The sequence below is a fragment of the Lonchura striata genome, chromosome 14 (genome assembly GCF_050655825.1).
Source record: "Lonchura striata isolate lonStrDom1 chromosome 14, ASM5065582v1, whole genome shotgun sequence".
Taxonomy (NCBI): Eukaryota; Metazoa; Chordata; class Aves; order Passeriformes; family Estrildidae; genus Lonchura; species Lonchura striata.
The window spans coordinates 6388798-6416452 of record NC_140716.1 but is presented as its reverse complement, the minus strand read 5'-3'; the positions used below and the strand labels follow the sequence as shown (position 1 = coordinate 6416452).

The 27655-nt window shown below is 43.6% G+C and overlaps 1 protein-coding gene across 1 annotated transcript in view; it reads left to right on the top strand.

The window, feature by feature from the left end:
- Positions 1-27655, top strand: part of FAM20C (FAM20C golgi associated secretory pathway kinase) — a 56646-nt gene that overhangs the window by 5507 nt on the left and 23484 nt on the right. The window contains exon 3 of the mRNA XM_021539735.4: positions 5397-5475. Within this exon, the coding sequence (XP_021395410.1) occupies positions 5397-5475 (79 nt within the window). The remainder of the gene's footprint in view (positions 1-5396; positions 5476-27655) is intronic.

Genomic DNA, 27655 nt, shown 5'->3' with positions numbered 1-27655 from the left:
ATGGGATATGGCTTTATCCAGTTTCTTCCCAGTGTTCAGATTTACTTTGGCTCTAATAGAATTAGGTGATTTGCCTGATACCCACAGTAATTAGATCCAAACTGCAGCAAAGCAGTATTCTTGGCCAGACTGTGATTTCTCTCCTCACCCTGCATGATTTATGGGTGAGAGTGGGGACCAGACTGATCCCCCACATCTGCTAGAGCCACTCACACGACTCTGTCATGTGCAGATGTATTTTAAAATGAAAACGGTGACAGAAGCAACTCCCAAGAGCAGGGAGCACCAAGGTGACATTTTCTTGATGTTAAAGTTTAAATGGAACAAACCCATGGATGGGAAGGAGCATCCCATGCAGCTCCCACAGTGACACCTAGAGCTGGCCTGGGAAAGGACAGGGTTACCCAGCTCAGGATGCTTCTGTGCCCCACACATATATATATATATATACACACATATTTCCTATTCATTTTGTTCAGCATAAAGGGATAGCTCTTAATTTGATTTAACTCACTGAAAATTTCCTCTTGCCATAAATAGGAGCCTAGAGAGAATTGTTTTTCCACTGAGCACTGAAGCCTGGCTTTCAGAAGCACATGCACAGGCAATTGCACATTTCCTTTGCCTTTCATAGCTGCTTATTGCATGCATAAATAACCATAGTTAGCTGTTTTCTTGCATATTTACAAGATGTCTGTGCATAATTGTGGCAGCACTATCAGCAGTTTAGTGCCAGCTCTGGCATGGTGCATTGGAGGGGCACTGTGGGCTTGGGCTGGCTGTCCAGAGGAGATTCCCTGTAAGCAGAATAGACTTTGCAATTCCTCTGAGGAGCTGGAATTTATTTTTTGATTCTTTAAGTTCTCTGGCTGTGAAGAGAACTGACTACCTGACTGAGGTAATTTGTGAATCTGTGATGCCTTCAGTTTGTACAGGCAGTAATTAGAAAGCAAGTGTGTGAGATTACTCACACTGGGAATAAAAGCTGCAATTACCTGAGGTGGACTCTGCTTGGAGGCATGGAAAGAAAAGAGAAAAGAGAAAGACAAGACTCTAAATATTGAACATAAATTCTGGCTCTAAAGAAAATTGTGAACATTTCATCCAAAGGAAAGGAAGAAGTGCTTTTGAGAACTTGTGGAAAACAATGAAATGTAGCATCTTTGATTTACTGTGTAAGGAAACAATGGATCTGCCAAGAGTCAACAGATTGATTTAATGTACAATTCCAGATGAAAGGAGGGGACTTAAAATGCACAGCAAAACCTTAGAATAATTTCACAGATCTCTTCCCCTTCAGAAATCTTTTACTTTCTTGACTAAAAGTCCTTTAAAAACCAAGTTAGCAAAATTGTCTGAACAAGGACAAACAAAGAGATGATGAGGGCTTGAATTTATTTTAAAACATGTTCTTTACAGCTTTTACAGGCTACAGGTCTCCAGCCTGGGGCAGAGCATTACTTGTTAAAGCCAATCCTGTTTATGTTAGATTTGAGCTTGATCTATAAATAGGAATCCAAAATGGATTTGAGCATTCTCTGTTTCAGATGTTAACTGCATTCCAGGCTGTGACTGTATCTCACTGCTCGGGCATTAGCTCTGCATAATTAAATACATTTTAAAATGTTTGTTGGATGCTGACCAAAAGAATCAGGAAAAGTTCAGAGATCCTGTTGGGACTCTCTCTCTCCATCAGAAAACCATATGATGGCAGGATCTGGGCTGCCATGGAGCAAGGCAGAGCAGCTGGACAGGCAGAGCAGTTGGAATTCCAAATCCCTTTGGGTCAAATCCCTCTGGGCAGCATTGTCAGCAGCAGACTGCCAGGACCCCTGCAGCATACAGCTTGAAAAGATGCCTGAGAGGTGACAGCTGGGACACCTTTTGTGTTGGGTGGGGTCTGTGGCTCAGGGAGGGAATCCAGGACTTGTGTTGGTGAGGTGACAAGGTGGGGAAGTCAGACGTGGTAGCTGGCCATGGCAGTGGGCTCAGGGATGTAAATGGAGCTGGGATTTTTGCAACCTTGATCCAAAGTCTGTCAGAGAAAACAGAAGGAATCCCACCAATTTCACTAATCTTTGGACAAGACTCTAATCCCAAACATTCAAGCAAAAAGATATCTCAGGGAATTTTTTCAAAGCCTCCTGAAGTTAGGAAGATTTCTGATCACACCCTAGAGCCCTTACACTGGGTTAACAGGAAAGGTTAATGCTTCTTTCCATTTCCTTCTGCTTTGGAGGGAAAAGAGAGGCTTTGAATTGCCTGAAGATGAAAAGTAATGATGGCACTGGGATTTGTTTTTAGCAGTGTGCCAGTACATCCAGGAGCTGTGTGAGACTTGATTTGAAGTACCTGCTGTGAGGTAGCAGGTTTATAAAGCCTTTACAGAGCTGTTTGTGACCTATGGTGTTACAGTATATTAAAATACTTCAAAAAAATAAAAGGTGAATTTAGAGTGTGACTGGTGGTTCCTTTGGAGTCAGCACAGCCTTGTGTTGCAAGGATTTTGTAAAAATCCCCAAACCTGCTGATCACAGATTGACAGATTGCAGTGGTGAAGCATCCTCTACTCCCTGGAAAATGGGATGTGCTGCTCCTGGGTGTTGTGCATTCTTCAGGAATGGGCCTATGGGCAGCAGATAAAGGCATGAGGATGTTTCCAGGTGAGAAAAAGATGTTTGTTTGGGACAAACAAGATGACAGGCCACAGTGGCTAGAGGGACATGTTTAACTGAGGCTGGGCAGGAAAGGGAGGAGCACAGCTCAGAAAAGGAGAGTGTGCAGATGTGATGCTAGGTTAGGACAGGGGAAGTGATCTGACTTAGAGGGGATAATCTCCAGGTGAAATCTGCTCTTCTCTGGCATTGCCACTCCCAAAATTTGGGCATCCTGGACTGCTCCAAGGCTGCTTAGTTTGCAGGTAAAGCAAGGTTCTTGTCGAGCTCAAAGGAGCAGTCCAAGCTCAGGTGTTCCCCCTCTGCAGGGATTACAATGCCAGGCTCTATCCATGGGTATATATCCACGGGTGTGGAGGGTGGCCTTGCCTCACCCCAGCCTGGCCAGCACATCTGTGCCACTGGAAGAGCAGACAAAGTGGGCAGAGCTGCACGAGGAGAGGTCAAGGTGGAGCTCTGGCATTGGGTTTTCCATGCTCCATGTGGCTTCCACCCTGCCCTGCCCGAAAGCACAATGGGGCACAATTCCCACCCGTGTCCCCCTCTGGTTTCAGAGTTCCAAAGCTTGCTCCCAGCAGCAGTGGGAGCAGCAAAACTTGTCTTGGGGTCAGGCTACGGGTGCAACCAATGAAGGGAATACAACAAGATAGATCTAAAAAGTCGAGGGAGATGCTTTTGTCTTACTTCAGCTCAGTTCCTTCTGACAGGAAACCAGGCTTTTGTGCCTCATGGAAGAACTATTCTGAATTGTTAATCTTCTTCATACATTTCCCTGCTTGGTGATGACATCCTCGCTGTTGAGTTTGGCTGCTAACAAAATCATTATCTGTCGAGTGGCTTTAATTAGCTGAGAAACCAGTCCTCTTAGTACTGAAGCTCTGTGCCTAGAGAAGGGTATGCTAAAACTTACTTTTTTTCCTTCTTTGCATTGCTCTGATGGCAGGGGTGTTAGACTGGTGGGTCTCTAAGGTCCCTTCCAACCCAGACCATGCTGTGATTCTTTGAAATGCCAGGCCTGTGGTGGTGGGGAATGCCCTGTGTGTGTCCCTGGGGCAGGGGGCAGGGGCAGCTCCAGCTGCCCACACTAACCAGGGCTGCTTCAGAGTGCACAGATGGCACCACAGGCAGGGTTTGCTCTGGAAAGTTTCTGCTGCTCATTGTCCTCAGGCTCTGAGCTGGGCATGAAGGAGCCTTGTGCTCCTCCTACCCTCAGGTGCAGATCAACTGGCCCGTCCTGCACAGGGGAGGGAGTTTAATCCAGGAAATCCTTCTGCTTCTGCTTTACCTGGTCAGTTCAAATTGCTTAATGCCCTTTAATTTCTAATTATTTATTTGTTCCTTTGGGATAAAGCAGAAAAGCAAGAAAAGGCTGGGATCAGCAAAACAGCAGGACAGGAGGGATTTTGCTCTAGGAGAAATGTAATTACACTGACTAGATTTGCATAGCATTTTGTTGCAAAAATATAGGTTACAAGTGCTGAAAGAGAGCTGATGACCTATTAGTGATAAGGCACAGAGATGAGTAATTAAAAAGATATGCAGCTAATGGCATTGATTAGAGAAAAAACATGTACAAGCTGTATAGGTGGAACAAGGGCAACTCTCAGCCAGAATTTACAGAGCAAGATAACTTGACATTTATGTAGTTCTCCAGTTGACATGGCTTTTGTCAGAGCTGCAAAGAAAGGGATTGATTATCTGATGATTCCTAGAAAGGATCTTTAAAAGACTGACTCATCCACACAGCCCTGCTGGCCTTCCCAACACAGAGGTGCATTTAGGAGTCAGGCTATAGGTCATTTATTTATTAGGCAGCTTGTGATTGAGGCAGCAGAAAAGCAGCTGTTTTCTGAAGTATATGTTTATCTTTTCTAAGTGGCCTTATCATCAAGTAAAACACATTTTTATGAATTCTTATATATATATTTTTTAAATCCTAATTTTTATAAATACTGTAATCTGGCTGTTACTGTGACGTTGTCCAAGTTTTTCAGAATGGTATGAATGAGTATCAAATTCCCATTAGCTCCCAGCTGAGAGATGAGCAAAGTCACTGTCCTTGTCACCTTCACTGTCCCCTAGTGCCCTCCAAGCCAGGCCAGGCTGCTCTGCACAGCTCTGCTCTCATGCATGAACCACCTTGGGATCCCTGGAAGGTGATGGCTGGGCTTGGCTACATATCCATTGTGCACAGAGCAGAGGAATTTACATATCTCTGCTGCTCAGGAATAGTTATTAAATCACAGCAGAGATCAGAGATTGCTACAGTATCTGCTCATACTTTTAATTAAGCAGCTGTCTGCTGTTCACGGGGCTGTACATCCCAGCTGCAGCTGTCTGTGGAAGCACCCCATGTCCTTTCCCAGTGTGAGTCCCTTGTTAAAAGCGACTCCAAAAGCAAGAGATGGGGAAAACAAGACTCCAATGGTCTGCTCCTCTAGGTACTGTTCATCTGGGGTGCTTATGGAGCCCAAGGTGGTCAGAAAAAGGCAAAAAATTGTCAGGAAATACAATCCATGTTTAGCCCTGGTCAGCACTCAAAGCCCTTCCCTGCACTCTGCTGAATAATCTGTTGTCCAGCTGGGATGACCCTGATCACTCTGATACCACAGTGCTGAACTGATACACAGAAAAACAGACATGATTTGGTTTCAAGGAAACTAAAGTGTCAGTAGATCCACATGTCTCATTTTAAAGCTGTTTTGTGTTTTTCCCCCACAGCAATGAAATCAGGAGGCACCCAGCTGAAGCTGATCATGACATTCCAGAACTATGGACAGGCACTGTTTAAACCAATGAAGTAAGTAAAAAAAGTCTGTGATTTAAAGTGGAATTGTGGTGGAGTAGGCATTTTCTCAGCTGTTAAAAGTTTGCTGTAGGATCTCCCAAGGTTAATGTGTCTGGTCCCTGAGCCTTGCTGCTGAGCCTGGAGCTTCAGGGACTGTTGATCCCTTGTCCTGCTAGACTGGTCTTTGAAAGAGATGCTGAGGAAGCTTCAGAGACATTACAGTCTTCTCAGGAATGTTATTCACTCTGATCTCTGTGAAATGTCCCATCATAAATACAGAGTGTTTTTAGCATTTCTATCTTATGTAAACTTATTGCACAGGTCTGAGCTTTATCTAGTGTCAGTGTTCCTCTGGAGCATGGCCAGACAAGAGAGATGATTCAGAACAGCTTTGGGAAGAGCTAAAGAGTATTTGTCTGATAAATTAGAATTAAATCAGTTGATTTATTGTTGTTTGTATTAAAGAGTTGTATTAGTCATTTCACTGGGTCTATGCCGAGTCTGTGAAAATGAGTTTATCCAAGAGTGGTACTGCAAGGTAATGACTCTGGAGAGAAAGGGGAGGACCAAGGTTATGCAGCCTTGATTTGTGCCTGCCTGGATCCCACTGAGATGAGAGAAGTTATTCAGATACAAAACAGACTCCTGAATCCTGATGTGTATGTTTGTGTTGTAAGAAGGAAAATGACTCTGTACTCGTTGTAGAGGGTTAGCAAAGACACTCAGGGCTGCAAAATGTTTAATGGAGCTATTCAGTGTCAAGGGTACCACTGGAATCATAAATTAATTTCCTTATTTGGTTCCCACTGTAGAGAAGTTCAGTTTATCTTCTCTAAGATGACCCACAGAAGACTCAGGTAGTGAGAATGGGAGGTTTGGAATGTGTTGGCACTCTCTCAGAGCTGTAGTGGGGAGCACAGCTCAAGGGGGAACTGCTGGTTGGAGACTGAGAGATTCCCTGCTCCATGACAGATTTTGCTGTAGATTAACTTCAGACAAGTACAGATTTGACTTGCTTTTATTTGACTGCCAGAAGGGTCAAAAAATTGGTCTGACCTTCATTCCACTGAAGTTTAAGCAGGAACTCTCCCTATGTGCCTCTATCCTGAGAATCACAAGAGAATCCTGTGAACTTCCAGAGAGCACAAGGCATTTCTGCAAAGGCCAAATGCCTCTGTGTCATCTCCCAAATTGCACACAAATCTCTCCACGTTTCTAGTGGATTGCTGGCTGCCTGGGAGAGGCTGGAGGAAGCACAGATAATGCTGGCAACCCAGAGGGAAGGTGGTACCAGAGAGCATCTGCTCCAGCACCTGCCCTTCCTCTCCCTGTGCCCTCCCTGAGGGTTTAGATCACCGGTGCATGAGCCCATCCCCTGTGTCTGCAGGTTTCATGCATACACACACAATTCCTAATCATGTCTTGTCCCACATGCAAAATCAAGAGCCAGAGGATTCAGGCTGCTTTGAGTATTTGGCAGAGTTGTGGTTGCACTGCTGGCTTTTCACACTGTGTGTGATTTGCTCCTTCTTCATCTCCTCAGATGCAGATAATCTCAGTCTTTATCATTGCTATGACATTGTAATTCTGGCAGTGCTAATGAGGTCAAATCAAAATACTGTACCATGCACAGCCTCAGCAAGGTGATGGATGACAACAGAGGTGTAGCCACGTTCCTGTGTAGAAGCAATTACTACCACCCACTAGAACAATAACAGAAAATGATGATGTCTTAATCATTCTCTTGGCTTGATTTGAGGGGCAGCAACACCCTCTTTTCTCACTGCTCTTTGCACTGCAAAAACCTCTGGAAGAAGCATCCAGCAGCTGCTTTTCCAGGCAGCACCTTCCAGGAGCAGCACTGCTGCAATTGTGCTGATTGTGGCTGAACACATTAGTGATTTGGAATAAGGGTATTTGCAAACATTTGTCTTCACTCTGATAACAGGGAACAAGCAGCCAGATGCTCAGCTAGCATAAATCTTCCTAGCTCCTTTGGCATCTGGTCCCACTGGCCTCTTTCTCCACCTTATGGACTGTGGTTGATGAAGTTCTTGGAAAGGTTTGCAGCATCATTTCTTTATACAGAAATAAGCAGACTAGAATGAAATTTAAAATAATAAGATAAAAAAACAGGCTTTAAATCTATGAGACTTATGGTTATAGGATCTTTTTAAGGTCCTTGACAGCTTCCATGATGTTTCTTGTGCTTCCCCTTTTCCAAAGGGTACCCTTTTTATCCAGGTCTCACAAAGCTGGATGTTCCTTAGCTGGACAGGAGGCTGTAGGTAGCTCAGAGACATTTCTGCTCATCAGAGCTGGAAGACAATTTTTTTCTAAGTAGTTTAGAGCCATAAAATGTCATCCTGGTGACTACTTCTGAGATGAGCTCATTGAAGGAAGCTCTTGGTGGGTACTCAGGTTGTCTCCACCTGGTGCATCCTACATGTTTCACTTGTTTCTGTGTTACCAGCTCCTTGGTTTTTCAAAGCAGCAGATATTGCACTTTTTTTTTTTTTCCTCATGACTTGATGATCCTCTTGAGACAAACAACCTCCTTCATGAGCCCCAGGTAACACAACTGTTACATAGGGCTGAGTGTAGGATTTCAAGCCTGATCCCAAGGAATATTGATAATCCAGAGTTTCCCATCCTGTCTGAGATCTCAAATACTGAAAGCTGCATGGTGTGAGGTACATGGAGGGTATTATGTAGACATGAGGCCAGTCCCAGGCTCTACTTGGATTAGATTCACTGGAATTGCCTGGAAAGCTGTTTTTTGCCACAAAAAGTTGTACTCAGTGTCTTCCTAAGTGAATTAATACCTGTTTGAGTGGGATTGCAGCAGATAGCAGAGATCATGCCAGCCCTTCCCTGGCACAGTTGGGCATTTGCTCATGGGAGGGGAGCTCTCCAGACCTTTGGCAGGGAAGCCACAGCAAAATGTGCTCCCTGGAAAACTGCTGAACACACTGCAGAACTCCTCTGACTGCCCCTGCCCTTTCCCATCCTCCCAATTCCACACTTAATTTATCCAGGGAGCAAGCCAGCTCTGGAAAAGCCCAGGCAGAATTTGGAAATGGGGAAATGAGAATCAGCCTTTGGCATCTTTTGTGCTCTGTGTTTGACATTAACTGACAGCTCTTCATCTGGTCACTGATTCAGGCTAGTGGGGCAAATGAGAGAAGTGTAGCAGTCAGGGCAATGTGGTAGCAGTAAATAAAGCCTGATCAGCTGCAATTATTTTATTTATCCATGGCTCTGCATCTTCATTTCTGAAATAATTGCCCATAAAGTATTGCAGAAGAAGCCAAATCTATTTATAAATCCTATGGCCCAGTAATAATAATTCCAAATGCATGATAGAAAAAGCACGTATTTGCTAAAACTCCAGGGAAGATTTAATGTATTTGCAATGTATTTTACAGTTAATGTGTACTTTTATTTAGCTCATAACAGTTCAATCATACAAAATTATTACCATATGGGACAGCAAAAAAATAGCAACCTCCCCTCCTCCCATGATTAGTGTATCTAACTGTACTAGTACTGTACATGCTACATAATAAAATTTATTTACACGACTGCTGATATCTGCAGTTGCAGCTTTCTGTGTGACTTATCAGGTAGGGATGGGTAGAGCCATAAATGTCAAAAGAGTTTTGGCTCACTTGTCCAAAAGGAGCATTTGTAGCTTTGTAGTTTTATTTGGTTCCCCTTTGTTTCTGCTGGCTCGTGGAGTTAAATAGCTGGCTCAGCCACAAAACCAACACGCTATTTTTTTCCTCCCAAGGCTTTATTCTTGAAGAGGGAAATTCTGCTCCAGCAGAGCCAGCATTAGGATTCCTATTGCACACACTGGTGCCAGGATTTTGAGAGAGGTTTTTACAGTTCCTTATGGAAAAGCCAAATAGGATCAGATAGAAAATTATACCTTGTTATTGGAGTTGTGAGAAAAGTGTCCTGTGGTCTGTGTTTAGGAACGACATCTCTCATTCCCATTTTTATAGACTGCATTGTACAGATGTGTGCAAGGGGTATTCATTATAAAATCTTTGAGGCTTATTTGTTCCATTCAAAGAAACACTACTGTATCTAGTGAACTCAGTTTTGACTGAACACATAAAAGCCAGTTCTGCTCCAACTTTAGATTTTACTTGATATTTTTAACATCTTCTTTCTTTTCTTCTGATTTTACAAGTCACAGTACAGGATTAGAAAGAACCACATGACTGTTTCTTCCAACAGATGAAGTTTGCAGTTAAGTCTTTAATAAAGTAGAGCCAATTAGTCTCAGGGGGATAGCAGGCCAGAAGAGGATTTTGGGGTTGTGAAATCCAGTCCCCTTGAATCATGAACATTAATTAACTGATCAAACACTGCTGACTGTGTTATTTTTAACTCTGACTCTCGCTGTCCCTCCTGAAACTTGCTGCTGTGGAAATAATGCTGCCCATGGGAGCATCTTCATCTTCCTTCAGAGCCCTGACCCATCCCAGTGCCAAACACAAAACTGGCTGCCAGTCACAGTCTGGGGCAAACTGCTTCTCTACTGGAACAAGCACACTCACCTTTCAGTTCTGTGATGTTCCTGTAGCTATCTGTGGCTCAAAGACACAGCAGCTGTTAACTGGGCTGAGATCAAGCAGCCAAGGTCATCGAAAAGCTAATTCTGTCCCTCAGGGATGTGGTGTGACACCTGGGCTTGTGGTTTAGTGGTCAACACCATGTGCTGGGTCTTGAGTTGGGAGTTGGGCATGGCAGTGCTGTGTTAGAGGTTGGACTCAGTGATCCTAGGGGTCCTCCCCAATTTAAATGAGTATATGATTCTGTGATTTTTGTTTCAATGGACAAATCACAGCTTTTCACTGACTTTTAGATGTCGTAGTGACAAAGGATTAGCAACATTCTTCAAATTTCTCTTTGATTTGCTTTTAGGACTGTTCAACAAATAATGCATCCTTTGGTAGGGATATTAAATAGTCCAAACAATGCCCGTAACACAAACAACTGCTAATGGCTTTCACTTCCCGCAGGTCTGTTCCCTTTCTGAAGCTGTGGCTGTTGTACCTGGGAAGTGCAGCCTCCAGGCTTGATTATCATATCAATTAGGGTGGTGTAATCCTCCTGCACTGGTGGCACTGCTTCCAAGCCAGAGGAGTTGAAATGAACTCCAGGATGGAGGTTGCTGAAAGATTGCTTTCCTTATTGCATTGCATCTCATGCTGTTTTGAGGAAATACGTTTTGCCAACCTGTTACATGTGAGCTGGCAGGCATCCAGTATAAACATACTGTTATAAGTCAACACAGCAATTAAATCAAATTGCAATGTTTTCTCTGAGCAGCTAGAGAAGTGAGATGTGCATCCAGTAGCTGCTCTGCTAGGAGCCTTGCAGGATTAGCACTTTGGCACTCTGGAATGTGCTGTGTGAAACCCACTGATGGTCACTGGTCAAAGTACAGCCCAGCCACTGAGGTTTGTCCCTGGGCTGTGCAGTGTTACTGTGCCAGTCACTGCTTCTGTGCAAGGTGGGTTACTGGAGAGCTAAAGTTGAATAAACTGGTTGGAGAGGTTGAAACTGGCAATCCCAGCATTCAGTTAATGTAGGAGTATTTTAAAACTGCAAGGAATGCTCTCGTTATATCACAAAGAGGAAGTGCTTTCATTGCTGCTGCAAGGAATAATCAGTAATCAGATATTCTATGGACCTCATCTATGAGATCTGGGGCTTTTTAAGGGCATTCAAATCCTTGCCAGCCAAATCCCTGCTGAAATGTTTACCTGAATGAGACTGATAGGCACATTTGATTGTACTTATATCGGGAATAAATCTGGAGTTAACTGGATGAATTATATCCTTTGATATTAAAAGTGCATGAGATCTGAATGTGATCCTAAATAAGGACAGTGGAGGATGCTGTGTAGTATTTTAGCTCTTTAACTTTTGGTATATTATGCATGAACTGTTTTTCTCTTCTATAACTAATCCTGTTCATCAGCTCAGACTTCTTCAGAATTTCAGTGCCAATTGTGTTTCAGGACTCAGCAGTGCCTCTGGTCCAAATCTCATTTATGCAGATTGGAAAATTTGTGGTGACTTCAAGGGGAGCTGGATCAGGATTGAGGCTGACTGATGGCCCTGGACAGCAGTGAAATCCAGTCTCTGTCCACCACTGTGCTCTGCATTTCCTTTTGCCACAGCTCAGCAACTGCTGGTTGGAATATTGATCAATCCCATCCAGCTCAGGAGCAATTTGTTCTCAAATTCTGCAAACATGGTCACGGAATGACCCCAGAGTCAATGTCTGCAAGCCCAGGTAGCTCAAAGGTTGTCTGTTCAGATTAGGGTCTGCAGGGATCTGTGACAGCAGATTTCACCCTGCCAGCAGCCAGGAAAGGAAGATAAACCTCCTTCCCTCTCTGGCAGCAGCTCTGGTGTGCTGTCCCAAGATGAGCTGCCCTGGATTATCCCCTCCCGGAGCAGGGCAAGATCTGCTCGAAGCCAGGACTGGATAATGTGGGACCCAGTGGTGGGAGGGACCAGACCTCCTTCCAACAAACCAGGGCTGTTTTTGCTGGATATCACCATCTCCATGGGGTTCAGCTCCATCCCACTTCCCAGCACTGGGGAGCTGCCATCCACCACTCCTGGTGAATTATCCCCAAAATCCTTCTCTCCTGACTTCCCCATGCCAACACCACAACCTCTGTCTGGGGCTTTTTGCACAGCTTTCCAGCCCTGCATTTTTCCTCAGCTCATTTGTTGGGCTGTTTTTGGCAGATGATAACAGGATGCTCAATGTCTATTTTTATTCTTGTCTTACACCAACAGAAATGGGCACAAGTACTTCCTGTACATGCCCCTTAACACTGTTTGAAGGGAGACCTGAGTCTGCAGTCACATTTTACAGTACAGAATTGTCCCTGCCTGATTAGCTGCCTTCTAGGTACTCAAAGAATCTTGCTAATTAGTCTTTGAGTACAAAGACATGCTGGTGTTTATTTTTTTCTTTAAAAGCCAGTTATTGCAGCATCTTTTCTTTTTTCTTTTTTTTTTTTTTTACATTACCACAGTATATTAGGAAAGAACCATCTTCAGTGTCTGATTTTAATCAAGCCACTTCTTCACTTTAATTTTCTGCATACCAAGAAGCACAGTCCTGTGGCTTTGTCTTTTAATCAGAGAGGCACTTTAGCTCCTCAGCTCCTTACTTCACACAGTTTACCATGTATCAATGGTGCAGAAAAGCAGAGAGCTGGCATGAAATGCATAGTCTGTAATTTACTGCTGAGTAGCAGGGCTTGGCACACAGGGGACTGGTGGAGCACTGAGGTAAGATGTCCTAGTAAATCTAAGCAAAAAAAAAAAAAAAGTGTCCACAATGTTTTCAGTGGGATATGCAGATACTGCTACCCTGAAACATTCCATGGGAATTTGTCTCTCTTTCTCTACAATTTATAATCCTTAAACTAGTCTCCAGAGGCTGAGATTCAGGGAGGGGAAAATGATTTGTGCAAGACTTGTGGTGTAAACCACAGGCTGAGGCTGTTTTCTCTCTGGAGCGACACACACGGCTTTGTCCTGAGGATGAGTTGCACCATCCTCACCTCGCCCTTTGGGAGGAGTTATTTTTGGATGTTTTATGGAGCTAAATTGCTCTTTCTCTGCCCCTGGTCTTTATCTCATGCAGAGATAGCTCTGGGGATTGCCACTGCTTTGGAGGAGGCAGTTGGGGATTTGGCCACTTGTGCCAAGATTTGTTTGAAGTTTGTCAGCTCATTTAAGCCCTCAGCATTTCTGCAGGTTTGAGTTAGGGCTGCTGGCCTTCCAAAGGGGCAGGAGATGAGCAGCAGTGAAATGGATCTGATGAAACAGCAAGTGTAGGACTGAGTGTCCAGCTTCTCCAGACCAGTTGAGGCAGCACAGTTCCGTGGGCAGTGACAATGCAAAAATGGTGTGGCATTTAGGACAGACCCACAGCCTGGCTTGCAGGTCGAGACAGGAAGGGTTTGGCAAAGCTTAGGAGAGAGGGCACAGCACAAATCCAAATTACACCCTTGGCATGATGCTGTGGGTGACTCACTGCTGTAAATCAACAAAAAAGTGTGTTTCAAATAGCCATAATAACTGGTAATAACACAGATTTAGGACATGCTGAAAGTTCCTGAGTTTTCATTTTTTTTTCTTTACAGTGCCTAGTTCAATAATCTTAGTACTTTTCTTCTTAATTTATAATTTTTCACCCTGCTGTAGTGTTCTGCATATGGGTAAATAAAAGTGAGAAAGCCTGAAAGACTCATTTGCATGTGAAGAAGTAGCAGAAAGACTGAGTAAGTAGCATCTACAAACGTGTGGGAGCTGGAGAGTAGCAGGGGGACAGCAAAACTGTTGTAAATAGAAGCAGCTTAAAGTGCAGGATTATGTGCTATGGATAATAAAACACCCCAAGCCAGCACATAAGCCAGATACTGTTCTCAGCAGCAGCATCCAAGGGATCCTGTTAGCACTTCAAGGCCCTTTTGTAAACCTTGCTAATTGATAGTCCAAATGCTTCGTGCCAGGGTGTTCACCTGGCCAGAGGACACTTATGGCTGGCCATGGAGACCTGTAATAGCAGAAATATTGCACACAGGCCTCAGCTATACACAGGCTGTATATGGATTTTAAACTGCTTTAATTAGCTGGCAGCAAGCAGCAAAAGAAATGGAGGTGTTAAATAAATCTGTAGGTTTAATGGGAAATCTGGCAATAATTAGTATATTTTTCTTTGGTTTCCAGTATGACTGACTTGTATTTAGTTTGAGTCTATCTCATGATACACTAAAAGGGAATTTTGACCTAGTATATTTGTGTTTTCCTGTATTCTGTGCCTGTATGAATCACCATTCTAAGATAACCCAGCCAAAATTTTCAAACAAACCTCTTTTGCATCTGATTCTTTAGGGGGTTTATTAGGCAGAAAATCTGCTTCTCAGGGCATAAAACCCAGAGATTTTTCAGCCTTTCATGTTGCAAACCCAGGTTTTGTGTCAGGGCCCTGAGTGAGCCCCAGCCAAGAGGAGGGAGAGCAGTGCTGTAGTTCTGAGCCAGCTCTGCCTTCTGGGCTGACAATGGTGGACAACTGACAGCAAAATCCTGGTTTTCTCCATAGGATTGAAATGTGGGGCTAGGGGCTGTTGGCAGTAGAAGGATGGGGTGCAGCAAGAAGTGTTTGTGCCAGCCCTGGAAAAACTGGGGGACAGCAGCCGTCCCTTCAGCTTGACCCAGTGCCACCAGGAGGGCTGAGTCTGCTTTTCCCATTGCCTAATTTTCCTATTCCCAGATCCAGCTCCAATTTTTTTGCAGCCTCTCAGGTACAGGAGCTGGGTAACTGGGATTTTAGCCTAAACCTTGCTCTTTTATGCTCTGCCTGACCTACTTGTCACAGCCCGTGGGGAGCCATGGGGGTTTCTGCTCTGTTTGTGCTTCCCTTCCAAGAGTCAGGCTTTTGTGCCCAGTGCTATCATGGTGCCTTGAAGTTATCTTGGCCTACTCTGGGTATCTTGGGACAGAAGCTGGTTTTTCTGTGCTCCAGTAGCACCCAGGGTGCTGATGCTTGGCCTGGAGCGTGGCAAAGCTTTCCTGCGGCAGCGTGGAGGGCAGTGCCAGGGCGCTGCCAGCACAGCCAGGCCCTGCTCTGTTAGCAGTCAGGGAGAGGAGATGGATTCTGCAGCATTTCCAGGCCACCTATTCAAGTCCAGGTTCTTTTGGCACCCGTGGAATTGTCTGACAACTTGTGAGCGGGCAGCGTGCCACGCGAGCAGATGGGCTGGCTGTCCTGGCAGCCAAGAGCCTGGGCTGCTCAGCTGGCAGAGGGGAACGGCAGCTGAGCTCCACAAATGCCTGGCCCTCCTGAAGTTACCCTGGGAAAGCAGGCACAGGGGGTGTCTGGCATGGGCACGGGGTGTTTCTCAGCAGAGAGGATAGCCCCACATTCTGCCCTGGGCTCCTGCTACTCCATCACCGAGGACAAGGCAGTTTCTGAGATGTTTTCAGCCTGAGCTCCCCTCTGGGGACAGCTGGCACCTGCCGCCATCCTGTGTCCTCCAGAGACTCACCTTGAAGGCAACAACATAGCAATTATTTTTTTATTTTATTTTTTTACCTATTTCTGCTAGGTAGTTTCCTGTGAGAAGTGAATCCTGAGATAAAGGGATTAAAACATCCTCTCCGAGGCTTCAGAAATTGTCACAAGCACTTTCTCCAGGGAAGGCCTTAATGCTCGTCACTCTGAGGGGCAGCTCTCCTCACACAGGCATGCACTGCATGATGATTGACACATCATTAATTAGCTGGTATTAATTAACCCCATAATCTGAAGGGATGGGGAAGGAATTCCTCGCAGGGCTGGATCCTGTCATTTCTTTGAACGCTGGAGTCCCCTGTTCTCCTGCATTCCCACACCCATCTGGCTTTGGGACTGAAGAAGCTCATAAAGGAGGCAGGACTAATGAACAGCCTTTTACAGGCCCCCATCAGCTGCCTTCATTTCCTGGCAGCCACAGTTCAAACAAGTTTTGCAGGAGAGCAACTATTTGTATCTATTACTCGCAGTTTAGAGGAGAAGAAAAATGGAAAAAAAAAAAAACCAAATTGAAGAATTGGTTGTTGCCTTTCAGATTCCCCTTGTTCCCTGCTGTGTAGGGTGTGATGCTGTGAAGGATAAAGGATCTATCCCTGATGTAACACAGGTTCCACAAGTCCCAGGTCATGCTACATAAGCCCAAAATTAGGACAGGAAGGCAGTCCTGCCTCTCCTTGTTCATTCTGTCGTGATTCCCTCCCTGCCCAGGCTCTCCAACCCCAGACTGTGCTGAAGGGCCAAGCTGGACAAGAACAGCAGCACAAGGGACAGTTCTTCTCCTGCTGACTTCAGCTGGGCTCTGCTGCTGTCCTTGAGGACTTTATTTTGCTCTCATCATCTTGAGCCAGCCCATATCTTGTGCCAGTTCTGCCTAGTGACCACTAACAATGTCCCTGTCAGGCAGCAGCATGATTAGAGCTTTATTTCACTAATTTTGTCTGCATTTGCCTTTCAAGGAGCAACAATGCAGCGATTCTAAAGTCTAAATGTGGCCTAAGGACAGAAATTGCCCTGTTTGCCCACAAACACCAGATTCTTGGGGTGATGCCAGTCTCAGTAAGAGATCAGTGGTGCTGATAAGCCAATAATCCTAATCACTGATCAGTGCATTGCTGATGTTCTGGCAAGGTCCTGTGTCCAATATTGTTGACCCTACACTTTTGCTGTTCTCTGCTGCATCCTTTGGCAGGAGGGAGATCAGAGTGGTACCTGCACTGCAGGAGGTGTCCAGACCCCTGTTATTCTTGGCGTGGCTGGCTCCTTTTATTTGGGGTTGTAAATCAGTGCTCATCCCTCAGTGCCAGGCCCAGCAGTATTAATCCTGCCATTTTGTGTCTCTGCAATTGGGAATGGCCTCCTGTTGGTGACATCTGAATCACATTTTTAACAACAATTTCCTTTGTTATACAGCATGATGCCAAAGCTAACAGTGGTGTTGGAGGCTCACTGTCTGGTTTAAATAACACAGACCTTTAAGTGGATGAGGACTATGAATAATTTTAATGTAGATCCTGGATTTGTGTTGTTTACTTGCTTGTTTTTGAAGGTTTTTTTTATATTTATAATTTTGCCTGGCAATGTAAGCCTGTCACTCTTGCAGTAGGGCAGTTTGGAAAAGCTCCCTGATCCCTCTTAGCTAATTGTACTCTTATTATGTTTTTGGATTCTCTCATCTTTCCCTTATCCTAAAAAATGTATTGAATTGCCTGGTATTGCACCAATTCTTTATTGCAATGTCTCCTAGATTTAAAAGCTACATGTATTGAAACAATTTTGGTGTTACCAAAGCTATTTAATATCTGTGAATTTAAGGAATGTATTTTCTGGCACTCAGCAGTGACTCCAAAGCCCCAAAGAATTACACTCAACAGCCCTGAATTTCAAAGCCTGACATCACTGTGAGCAAGGAATACAAATCCTTCAACAAGAGCAGGATTTTAATTGCTTTTGAATGATTCTATAGAAATCTAAAATTGCTTTACGGGATGAAAAAAAAACCAACCCAATTTTTGTCTGTGAAGAGGTTTTAATTCTGGCGAATAAAATAAGTGGTTGCTGGAACAATATAAGATTTTTCTCCTCTGACTGTGTAGCAGTTCCTACAACCCCTGCCTGCTGGGATTTTATCCTTGAGCAGTGAGACATCAGAGTTCATCAGATATTATATGTGGCAATTGCCAAGCCAGGAGAGGCTGTTTGGTGGATGGAAGATTTGTGCTTCTGTTGCATTCACTGTTAAAAAATGAGACCACCTGCATCCTTTTGCAATGTGACCTTCTCTAGCTGGTGAAAGGCTGTGTTTTCTTTGTGATCTGATCTGATTTTAAGGGTAATCAAAAGACCAACAGTGCTTTAAAACCCAATAATACCTTAATACCTTCTTTTACAGTTGCCTCTTCTTTTACAGTTTTCCTTTTTTTTTTTTTCTCTCTCTTTTTTTTAATGAAAGGAATGAAAACCTTTGCAGACATTTCTACACCTGGCTTAGCTTCTAGTTAAATTCATCCTGAGGGAGTGCTGGAAAATATTACTTCTCCTGTTTAGAAGAGAAGTAAATGAGTCATGTTTTCCAAAATAGTTTTCAAGGAAAGGGATATCAGAAGTTTTTTGCATTTTCCTGTTTAATAGATTTAGTGAACACTTAAAACCTAGGAGAGGAGCAGGGTGTGAGTGGTTCCTGGGCCTTGGCAGATGGCAAAAGTGCCAGGGCAGAATCCACAGCTGAGCCCCCCAGGGATGGGGTACCTGAGGGTCCTTTCCCTGTCCCACCCCTTTCTTGTGTGTGGCACTCCTGGCCTGCAGAGAAGATAAAATCTGCTCTCTCCTCTCATCCCAGCATTTCTGTGTGTGAATCAGCTGGAGGAGTCCCCTTCCCCTCCCTAAAATATTTAGGATGTCCAATGATATCCAGGTCATCCAGGCTGGAGACCACAGTGGAGGGTGAGACCCTGAACAAGCCTCTGCCCAGGCCAGGGCACAAAAATTTGCTATATCCCCCATGTCCACCCACAGCAAATCACTGATGGGCTAAACCTTCTCAAAGGACATCAACAGCCATGGCTCAAGTGGGGCCACAGCAGCATCTAGTACAGAAATTGCATTTCCTTGACCAGGTATGGAAAATATTGCTGAGCTTGTTTCAGGGAAAACAAGACAGGACAATCCAGTATTTTATATTTTATTTAGCATTACATTTAGAAAAAAGGTGTTTGTTTACAGCATCTGACATTCCTCCCTGGTATTTTCCTGGCATTTGAAGCTTCCTATTGAGGGCCTTTAAATATTTTTAACTGTTTTCAGAAATAAAACTAGCCATTATTGTATTTTTGAAAAACAGTAATTTTGTCCTTTCTTGCCTAACCGCCTGTCTTAAAAATACTTCTTAAACAATTACTTTTAAATTGTTTTCCCTTTAAATTGACCATAACAAACCAGACAGATCTCTTCAGGATTAATTTTCCACCTAGCTGAAGAAATTAGCTCTTGCTTTCTCCCTCCCACCTTGAAGCCGTGCTAGGATGGTTACCTGGATACCCTGCCTGGAAAGGATGTATGTGCCGAGGCAATTTAAATAGCCTGATTTGTCATCTAACTGCAGACATCATTAGCAAAGCATTATTTGGCTGGAATATTGTAGGCTGAACGTGGCTAACTCCTCTGTATTGAGGAAAGATTTAATTTAACCTCCTTGTGACCAAATATTGTCTGTCTTGAATGCAGAGCTGCAGCAAGGCTGATGTGAGGAATACAAGTGGTATGTGGATAGGAAGTTATTTTCCTGTGGTGCATAACTATTGGAATTCATTCTGCAGCAGGAGGAGGACAGCTGCTTTTAAATTTGTTGGTTCAGAATCTACTGGTTGGTTTATTTTGGGGCAAGGAAATAATTTTTGTGTCAAGGAGAGGAAGAAAATATGAGCCTGGCTTTTCCTTTTTGCTATGTAACTTTTCTCCTTGTCATGGTCCCCATTTCAATTTATTTCTCTGGTTATCATCTCTGGTTTTAAAATGGCAATTGCATCAGGATGGAAGGATCCTGGTAAGCAGGTTTCTAAAAACAAGCTGGTGAAGTTCCAATGATGTTTTGAAATATATGACAGAGTGTACTGCAGAAAATAATGGCCTCCTCTGATAAGACCTGAATGTCAAAAGGCAGAAATTGGCATTTCCTTGGAATCTGACTGTGGAGCTTGGTCAGGGACATCGTCTGGGCATAACAATAAGGAACATGTAAAAACAGACTGAGTTTTAGGAAAAGTGCTTTTTTAGTTCTCAGATCACATTTTAGTATAAGATTGAATGTAGCATAACCATTTTAAGGCTCTAACTGAAATCAGATAATTTATTATTGAATCCTGTATGATTTGAACAGCTCAGCTGGAGTCTGGTGATCTGTCAGGTTCTACAGACCTTCAGCCTCCCATCAAAGGTAATTCTGCAGCTACAGCTGAATTGCAGAAGCACCACAGTTGCAGAGCTGCCAATTATATATTCCTGAACATTCTTCTTGGCAAATCAACTTCCAAATCATGTTCAGAAATCACAGTCTTAAATGAAGCACGGATGCAAAATATTCTGCTGATCTATGGTGCAAGTCCTTTTCCTCTAGTCATAATTGATGTTACAAAATATTTTATGGTTTCTGTCATTAGTATTCCCAATTGGCTCAATCTACAATTTATCTCATGCTGTAAAAATGCTAAGAACTTTCTACTGATTAGCAGCAACAGTAGGGCATGTTTCAACATTTATCAACATGGGGTATTTTTGGGTGGGTAAGGAGTCTTTTGTCTTTGAATTACAATGTGTCTAGACATTTTATTTTTGTTACAAATCTAGCAAAATGAAGATGCTTTTCAGGTAGTAATTAAATTCTTTCAGTGACGTAAAGTCTACTGTGCACAAGGCTTCAGGATAATGAATACATTTATTTCCAGGAAATCTAGAGTATTTTCCTTGCCATTTGTAGGACTCAGCATATAAATAATGCAGGCCATGCTGTGCTGATTTTCAGTTCATCCCAGGAAATTATGCCATTAAAAATGCCACAGTTCTTTCAGGCACACACAGGCACAGCAGGTAAAGGGAATATTCATGTGATGAACAGTGACAGAAGAAGCATTAGCTAATGCATAACCTTGCAAAGCACCCCTTAGACAATGAAATTGTTTGCAGTAATTATAGTGTGGAATGAGACTGTTGTTTAACTTAACATCGTGGCAGCCAAACTGTGATCCATCACAGTGGCTCTGAATTTGTAACCCAAGGTTAGGACTTGGAAGTGCAAAATAAGGTGAAGGGAAATGAAGAGCCTCCTCTGCCACCCCAAACACACACAGTTGATGAGGGTGGTGAAAATGGAACTTCTTTTAAGCACTTCTGGAAATGTAAGGTCCCCATAAATTCCTCACAGCATTGCTTTTGTCTGTGGGCATATGTTGCTGTTTGAAATCTGCAATTCTGGTGTTAAAATCTCCCCTCTCCAAAACCAGCCGTGGCTCTTGCAGTCCTCAGAGAGCAAAGATCACTCAGTGTGTGAAAGCAGCATCGTGTCTCTGCTCACTAAGGTGAGAGTGGTTTGTGTGTTAGAAAAAGGCAAATTTGCCATCTCCCATTCGTGGGCATTACTTATGCATAAGCAGAGCTTTAGGACACGTTGCAAATGGAAATCAAGTACATGATGTGCCTGGAAAGAGTTTATCCCACTATTTATGGGCTGATCACATTTGGAGCTAGAACTGGCTTGGTTATTTTTAGTTCAATAACGTTACAGTAGTAGTCACATTTATAAAGAAGCAAGAAAATTCTCCTGCAATTGGCAGACCTTTCTCTCTGGGTCTCATTTCAAACCTCAGTGTCCCAGAAGAGAAGCTGACTGCCCCATTCCAGGGCTGCCTGTGGCATTGCAGGTCGAGGAGTGGCAGCTCAGAAAGAGATTTAAACTAAACAAAGCAGCTTTGTGGGTCTTTGTGCCTTTTCTCCTTCCCTCCCAGCTCTGGGCTCTGCCTGGTTGAACCCCATATTCTGCTCTGGAGGTGGACCATGACTGTTCTTTGGCACCTCAGGACAGGTTTTCCCATCCCTCTGAGGTGTGGAGTGCATGTGTGTGCCCAGTGGTGTTGGAGAAGATCACTTTTCAGAGCTGGAGTTGGAACTGGAGCTTTGTGCAGGAGGGAATTCAGCTGGGCACGAGGCTTGCTGTGAAAAGTTTTGGCTGGATCTCTCAGAATAGTTCAGAAAGAAAAATCTCACTGTCTTTGGAAAAAGAAAATGGCCTCACTCTTATTTCTTGTCTTTATTTTCATGGTAAAAAAATCAACAATTTAAAGCTAATGGTCTTTGATATGCCTCTAGAAAGAAATTCCAATAATTTTCAAGGTGCAGATGTGGTACAGAGGTACATCATTAGCATGAGTCATTGTTCCTTCTTTCTTACAAATAAAAGGAATTGAAAACCATTAAAAATCATGAAATAATAAGGCAGAAGCATATAATTTAATATGGTCATCTATTAAAATACACATTGTGCATAAATAATCTGACATACCAGCAGGGAATCCACAGCTATCTAACAACTAAGTTGCTTTGCAGTTGCCATCTGACCTGTAGATAAGTGGAAACAATGTCTTCATTAAGCTTACAGAACTGAATATTAAGCATTAGCAAAACCAGCACTGCAAGATGAAGGGGAAGTCTTGCTATGTCCCTGGGAGCTGTGTGCATGGACCTAATGGCAGGATTTAACTATTAAGGTCATGTCAAAAATAGATCTGCTATTTGTCCACGGGGCTTACTGATCTGCTAGAAAGGCAATCAGATTTAGGATGTCATTTAAAGACTTATTGCATGTTCTGGGAAGAAAAGGTGTAGCTGGAAATATGCCCTAAAATACTTGATTTCATTTGACTTGTCCTCTTATTTTCTCCTCTGGGTGAAAAAGATTAAGAACAACTGAGTGTTTAATTCTTACAGGATTTTATGAAAACAGTGGGGGTTTGGTTTGGGTTTTTTTTTTTGTTGTTGTTGTTGTTTTTTTGTGTGTGTGTGTGTGTGTTTTTGTGGGGTTTTTTGGGGTTTTTTGGGGGGTTTTGTGGTTTTTTTGTGTTTTTTTTTTGGTTTGGTTTGGTTTGTTTTCACTGTCCTCACTGCCCTGGCCTCTGCCCCTGCCAGAGCTGGGTGGTGGGAGCAGGAGGTGATTCCCTGACATTCCTGGGACACCTTGTCCCATGCTCTCAGACTGCACTGTAGGTGTGAAGGTGAAATCTCTAATTTGAAGAATGTGACATTGTAGCACCAGCATGTGGAAATCAAAGGGCAGAGCTAATATTTTTAAAGAGGTGGCTAAAAAGATCTGTGTATGTATAAAAAAGTGAAATGTCAAAATTAATCTTCTTTGCACCTTTGGGTCATTTTCCTCATTTTCCTGGAGGTGAGGGAGGAACCCGCTTTGTTTTGTTTATTTTGGTTTTCTTTTCCACCTGTTTGAACCAATGAGCTGATTCAGTCCAGAGGTGCTTTGGCTGTCTGTAACTAATCCTCTAATACTTCCCTGACTTTCATATTGATATTGAGCAGTTCTGTCAATACAATCTCTGCCTATGAGCTGCATGGAAAAGAGTGCACAGGAAAAAAAAAAAAAAAAAAAAAAAAAAAAAAAAAACCAGGTTTAATTCTTGCCAATATTTGTGATAAAATGAAGATCTTCATTCAACTTTATTGGAATTTACTCAGGCATTTGGTAATAGCAGCCTATTGGAGATTTCTTAAGGAGGGAACTTGAGGGACCTGTAATAAAACACAAAAAGATGACTTGTGTATTCTTTGCTATCTGAGATCTCAGGTCCTGAAAGGGTCAGACACCCAGCATGCTGTAGACAGAGTTGAAATTCCAATATTAATTTAAGATTCTTCAGCTCCTGCTCTTGCTTAATCTGGCATTATCCACTTGATATTGGCAAGAGCTATGGATGATATCATGGGTGTATTCAAACTAAATGCTAAAACCAGAGGTTATGTCTCCTGTCCTCCTCATCCAGGTGTGGATGAGAACGGGGTGTTTGCTGTCACAGGTGGCTCATTTATTATTTGGTTGAGCCTGCATCTGTTCCACAATTCTCTGGAGTCAAGGGAGAGCTCTTCCCATGAATTCACTGCACTTTACATTTGAGTACATGCAGGTCAGGTCCCAGTTTATGAACTGGCTCTGTCTTTCCTGATCTAATTCACCTTGAACTCATGGGAAACCTTTCACTGAGTAGAAGGAAAGTTGGATCAAGCCCAGAGGAAAAACAGTAAGTGCTGCAGGAACGGGACAATGAAGTCCAATGGTGAAAGCACACAGTCACTTTGCTGTGCCATTTACTTATCCACACAGTAGGAAAACTGAAATACAAGTGTCCTTGGCTTTGGGAAAAACATCATTCTGTCTTTGAAACCAAAACGCTGTGGGCTGTGCACACACACAGATATCACTCTGTACATACAGTAGATAAGCTTCACATTTTGCAGACATTTAAACACAGTTAAAAATCTAAAGAGAGGTAACCAGACATTCACTGTTAGAGAAAAGCAGCTGCACGTCATAAATCAGCTCCATAAAAAAAGAAAATCTGGCAACAATATCATTTCACTAAAGCTTTTACTGCACATCTTTTGCATAATTTTCCTCCCCTCTCTTGTCCTCTACTCTTGCCTCTTTGTTTTCATGTGTTGCTTTTTCTGAGCTCTGCTTTTTTTATCAACGCTCTCACACTTTATTGAAATCTGTCCTTACCTTACCAAACATCCTCAGTGTAGACAGACTTTAAATTTTAAATCAGCTGAGACGAATGTCTAAGAGTGGAGCAGGGGAGCACACCTGTTTCACACTGACCACTGGCTGAGCACAGCCAGAGGGAAGTGTCCCTGTGTCTGCCTGCACACACACACACAGATCCCTGTCTTTATCTCCACTCCAGCTCTGACTGGGTGCATTTTTGCAACCCACCAAGCGTGAATATTGCTCTGCACCTCGAGCGTGGGAGTTCACCGAATGATTGCACTTGATGGGAGATGTTTATATAAAACAGTGATTGCCCTGAGCAGCCAAGCCAGCCACAGCCTTCCCTCCCTTGCAGTGCCACGGAGATCTTCCCCTAACATCCTTTTGCTCTTTATCTTTTCATATGGAATATTTTTTCAGAGATTTCAATAGTTGGTTTTTTTTGTTTTTTTTGTTTTTTTAATAAATAGATAAGAGGAGCAGTTTAAGCCAACACTGAGCCCTTTTGAAGTCCTGCATCCACTGTCATTTTAAGTGCTTCTCCTCCAAAGCTGCACCTCCATTTTTCCCCTAAATTGCTGTGTCTATAACTGGGATAAAAGGAGGAGAGGAATGATGCTCTGTGGCAAGCAGGGACTATATTTGCAGCTCCCCAGGCAGCAAGGCCCACATGGAGGCCAGGAGGTTAAAATCCTCCTTCTCAGTGGAGGTGGAGAAGAGGGAAGAGATGCTAATATGGCTTGATTTTTCCCTGGGAATAGCCCAGTGACTCCCTGTGGGCTGCAGAGGATGAACCCACCCTTCATGCAGACAGTTGTAAGCTTAAAGGACCCTGATGTGAAATTTCCAGTGTAATTTGTGACTCATGTGGTGCCCTTAATATAAAGTGTGGATTAGCAAGGAAGGTTTCCAACCTGGAAAAGGAAAGTTTAGAGAGAAAGGAAAGGTTGTTTTTTTTTTTAATAGGTTTGTAAAACAGCACGATTTTCTGTGAAAAGGCTACTATAAAAGCTTCCAACCCAGTACTCCCTTCCTCATGCAATAAATGAACGACCAAGGCTGAGGAAGATAGAGTTTACTAACTCAAATTTAGTCAGGAAGTGAAACATTTGGGTTAATATCAAGATGTTCCAGGGCTGTGTTCTACTTGAAAATTAAGGCATCCTCTGACTGAGGCTGAGGAACGCTGTTCCCAAGTTGTTGAGAGGTTTAGGAGCACCCAGGAATATTTGCACTTGTAAGTCACCTTGGCAGCCTGCTGGCAGTAACTCCCTGAGAAATGCTCAAAGTGGTGGTATCAGCACATTCCCAAACATGTAACCCTCTGCAAATGGAAATAATCCAGGTGGGAGATGTGTGGGTGAGGGGAAATCAGCCTGATCACCTGCAGGGCTTTGCAGTGGGATGGAGCTAGTGCCAGAGCTCAGCTGGGGGATGGCCAGCAGCAAAGTGCTGCTCCATATTCCTTGCTTAGGCAAAATTCTGGTTGGGAAGAAAACACATGAGGAAATGAGGGGTTACCCACGAACTGCAGAACCAGCTTAGGGCACAGAATAAGTTGGGCACTCTTCACAGAGATTGTGTTTGCTGACAGGAGTGGTAATGAGGCAGGAGTTAAAATAAAATAAATGAGGAAATGGGTTGCATAGTTTGCTTTATTAGAGCTATGAAATAACCACACCATATCAAAGCAGTTCCCTTTTCTTTTGGAACCATGAAGCAGTCTGAGGAGGCAATTACCCCTCCTTTCCAGCTCAGAGAGGCACATCTCCCTTTGCCACGAGTTGAGGAACATTAACAGCAGCAGGAAGGCGAGTTTAGGGGTGTGTGTGCTTTACTGGGAAATCACATCCTGAGGAATTGGAAACACTCAGTCCTGGGGAGCAATTATGTCACAGGAGCCACATGCCTGCTGTCCTCAGTGGCAAAATTATGGAAGAGTCTCAGGATATGGGATTGAAGCAAGTTTGAAAAGCAAAACTTGTGATTCTCTGGGTGTCTGATGGGCAGAAGGATGGGGCACCAGTGCATCCTCTGGCATTCTCAGGGGAACTGATGTGTGGGGGCTGGGGCTGAGCTGTCTGCTGGCACTCAGAAGGTCTGGGGTTTGCAGGAGGAGGTTGTACAAGATACTCTGATCCCCTATTCTTCATTTTCTACTGAAACTTTGATATGCATAGCTGGTAAAGCAGCTCCACAAATAGAATTTCATGCTCTTGAAATATTGGTTCACACACTATATAGGCTCTGTCCCATTAATGATTATGATGGTAGTTATTTGTCTGAAGTCCTGGGCACTCAGTGCAGTTCAGGGTCCAGCAGCTCTTGAATGGTAAACTGGAAATATAAAGCCAAAAGTATTTGAGGTTCTGCCTGGGCAGGTGGGACAGGAGGAGGGAGCCTGATCTTAGTTACTGGTTCTGGTTACTGATTGTGGGTCCTTGGGACAGCACAGCTCTTCTATACAAATGCAGATCTATAGGTCAGCCATGACACAAAACTCTGAAATCTCAAAGGATTTTTCACTTTTATAGCTGGAGCCTGAACATCCTTTTATTTATTCTTCTGAGCCATAGGTTTTATTCCTGTTACATGATTTTAACAACTGCAACACTTCATGAGTGAGAGAGGGAGGCATGGGGTGCAGAAATTCAAACTCCTCCCTACAAATTGGGAGAGGGAGCCTGGGCTAAGTGTGCTGAATAGAGAGTGCAAACACTGCAGTGCTTCTAGAGGTGTCAATACAAAATTCAGACAAATTTTGTCCTGGAGAGGAGAACATTGGGTCTGTACATTGTGCTCATCCAAGTTGCTCATGCTGCCCTGTGACCCCTCAGCCCATTCCTCTACCTGGCACAGCTCAAAAGGCATTTCAGGAGCACAAGAGCTCACAAAAGATGTCTGAGCCTTTCTAGATCTCTGTGTGGGGCAGGAGGCACCCTGAAAGGCAGGATTTGAGCCTCATTTCACTTATAAAGAGTCTTGATCACAGCAAGGAACTGCAGGCCTCAGGGTCAGCCTGGAAAGTGACATTTGGGACGTATCAAAGCCCATGGCCAAATTGACTTGTGGCCTTGACATTCTGCTTTTGGCAGAATGCTTTTTGGGAAATGATTTTTTTTTTTATTCCCCAAAGGAGTTGTTGTCATGGGTGGAAAGAAGAGGGAGAAAGAGCAGTTGTGGGCCTGGCAGTGGGCAGAGCTGCTGCAGGGATCTGCTGCTGACCACTGGCTCCTTCCTGCAAAGTGCTGAGCACAAAAGAGCTCCCAGGAAGGATTAAATCTGTGCTTGACTCTCAAGGACAC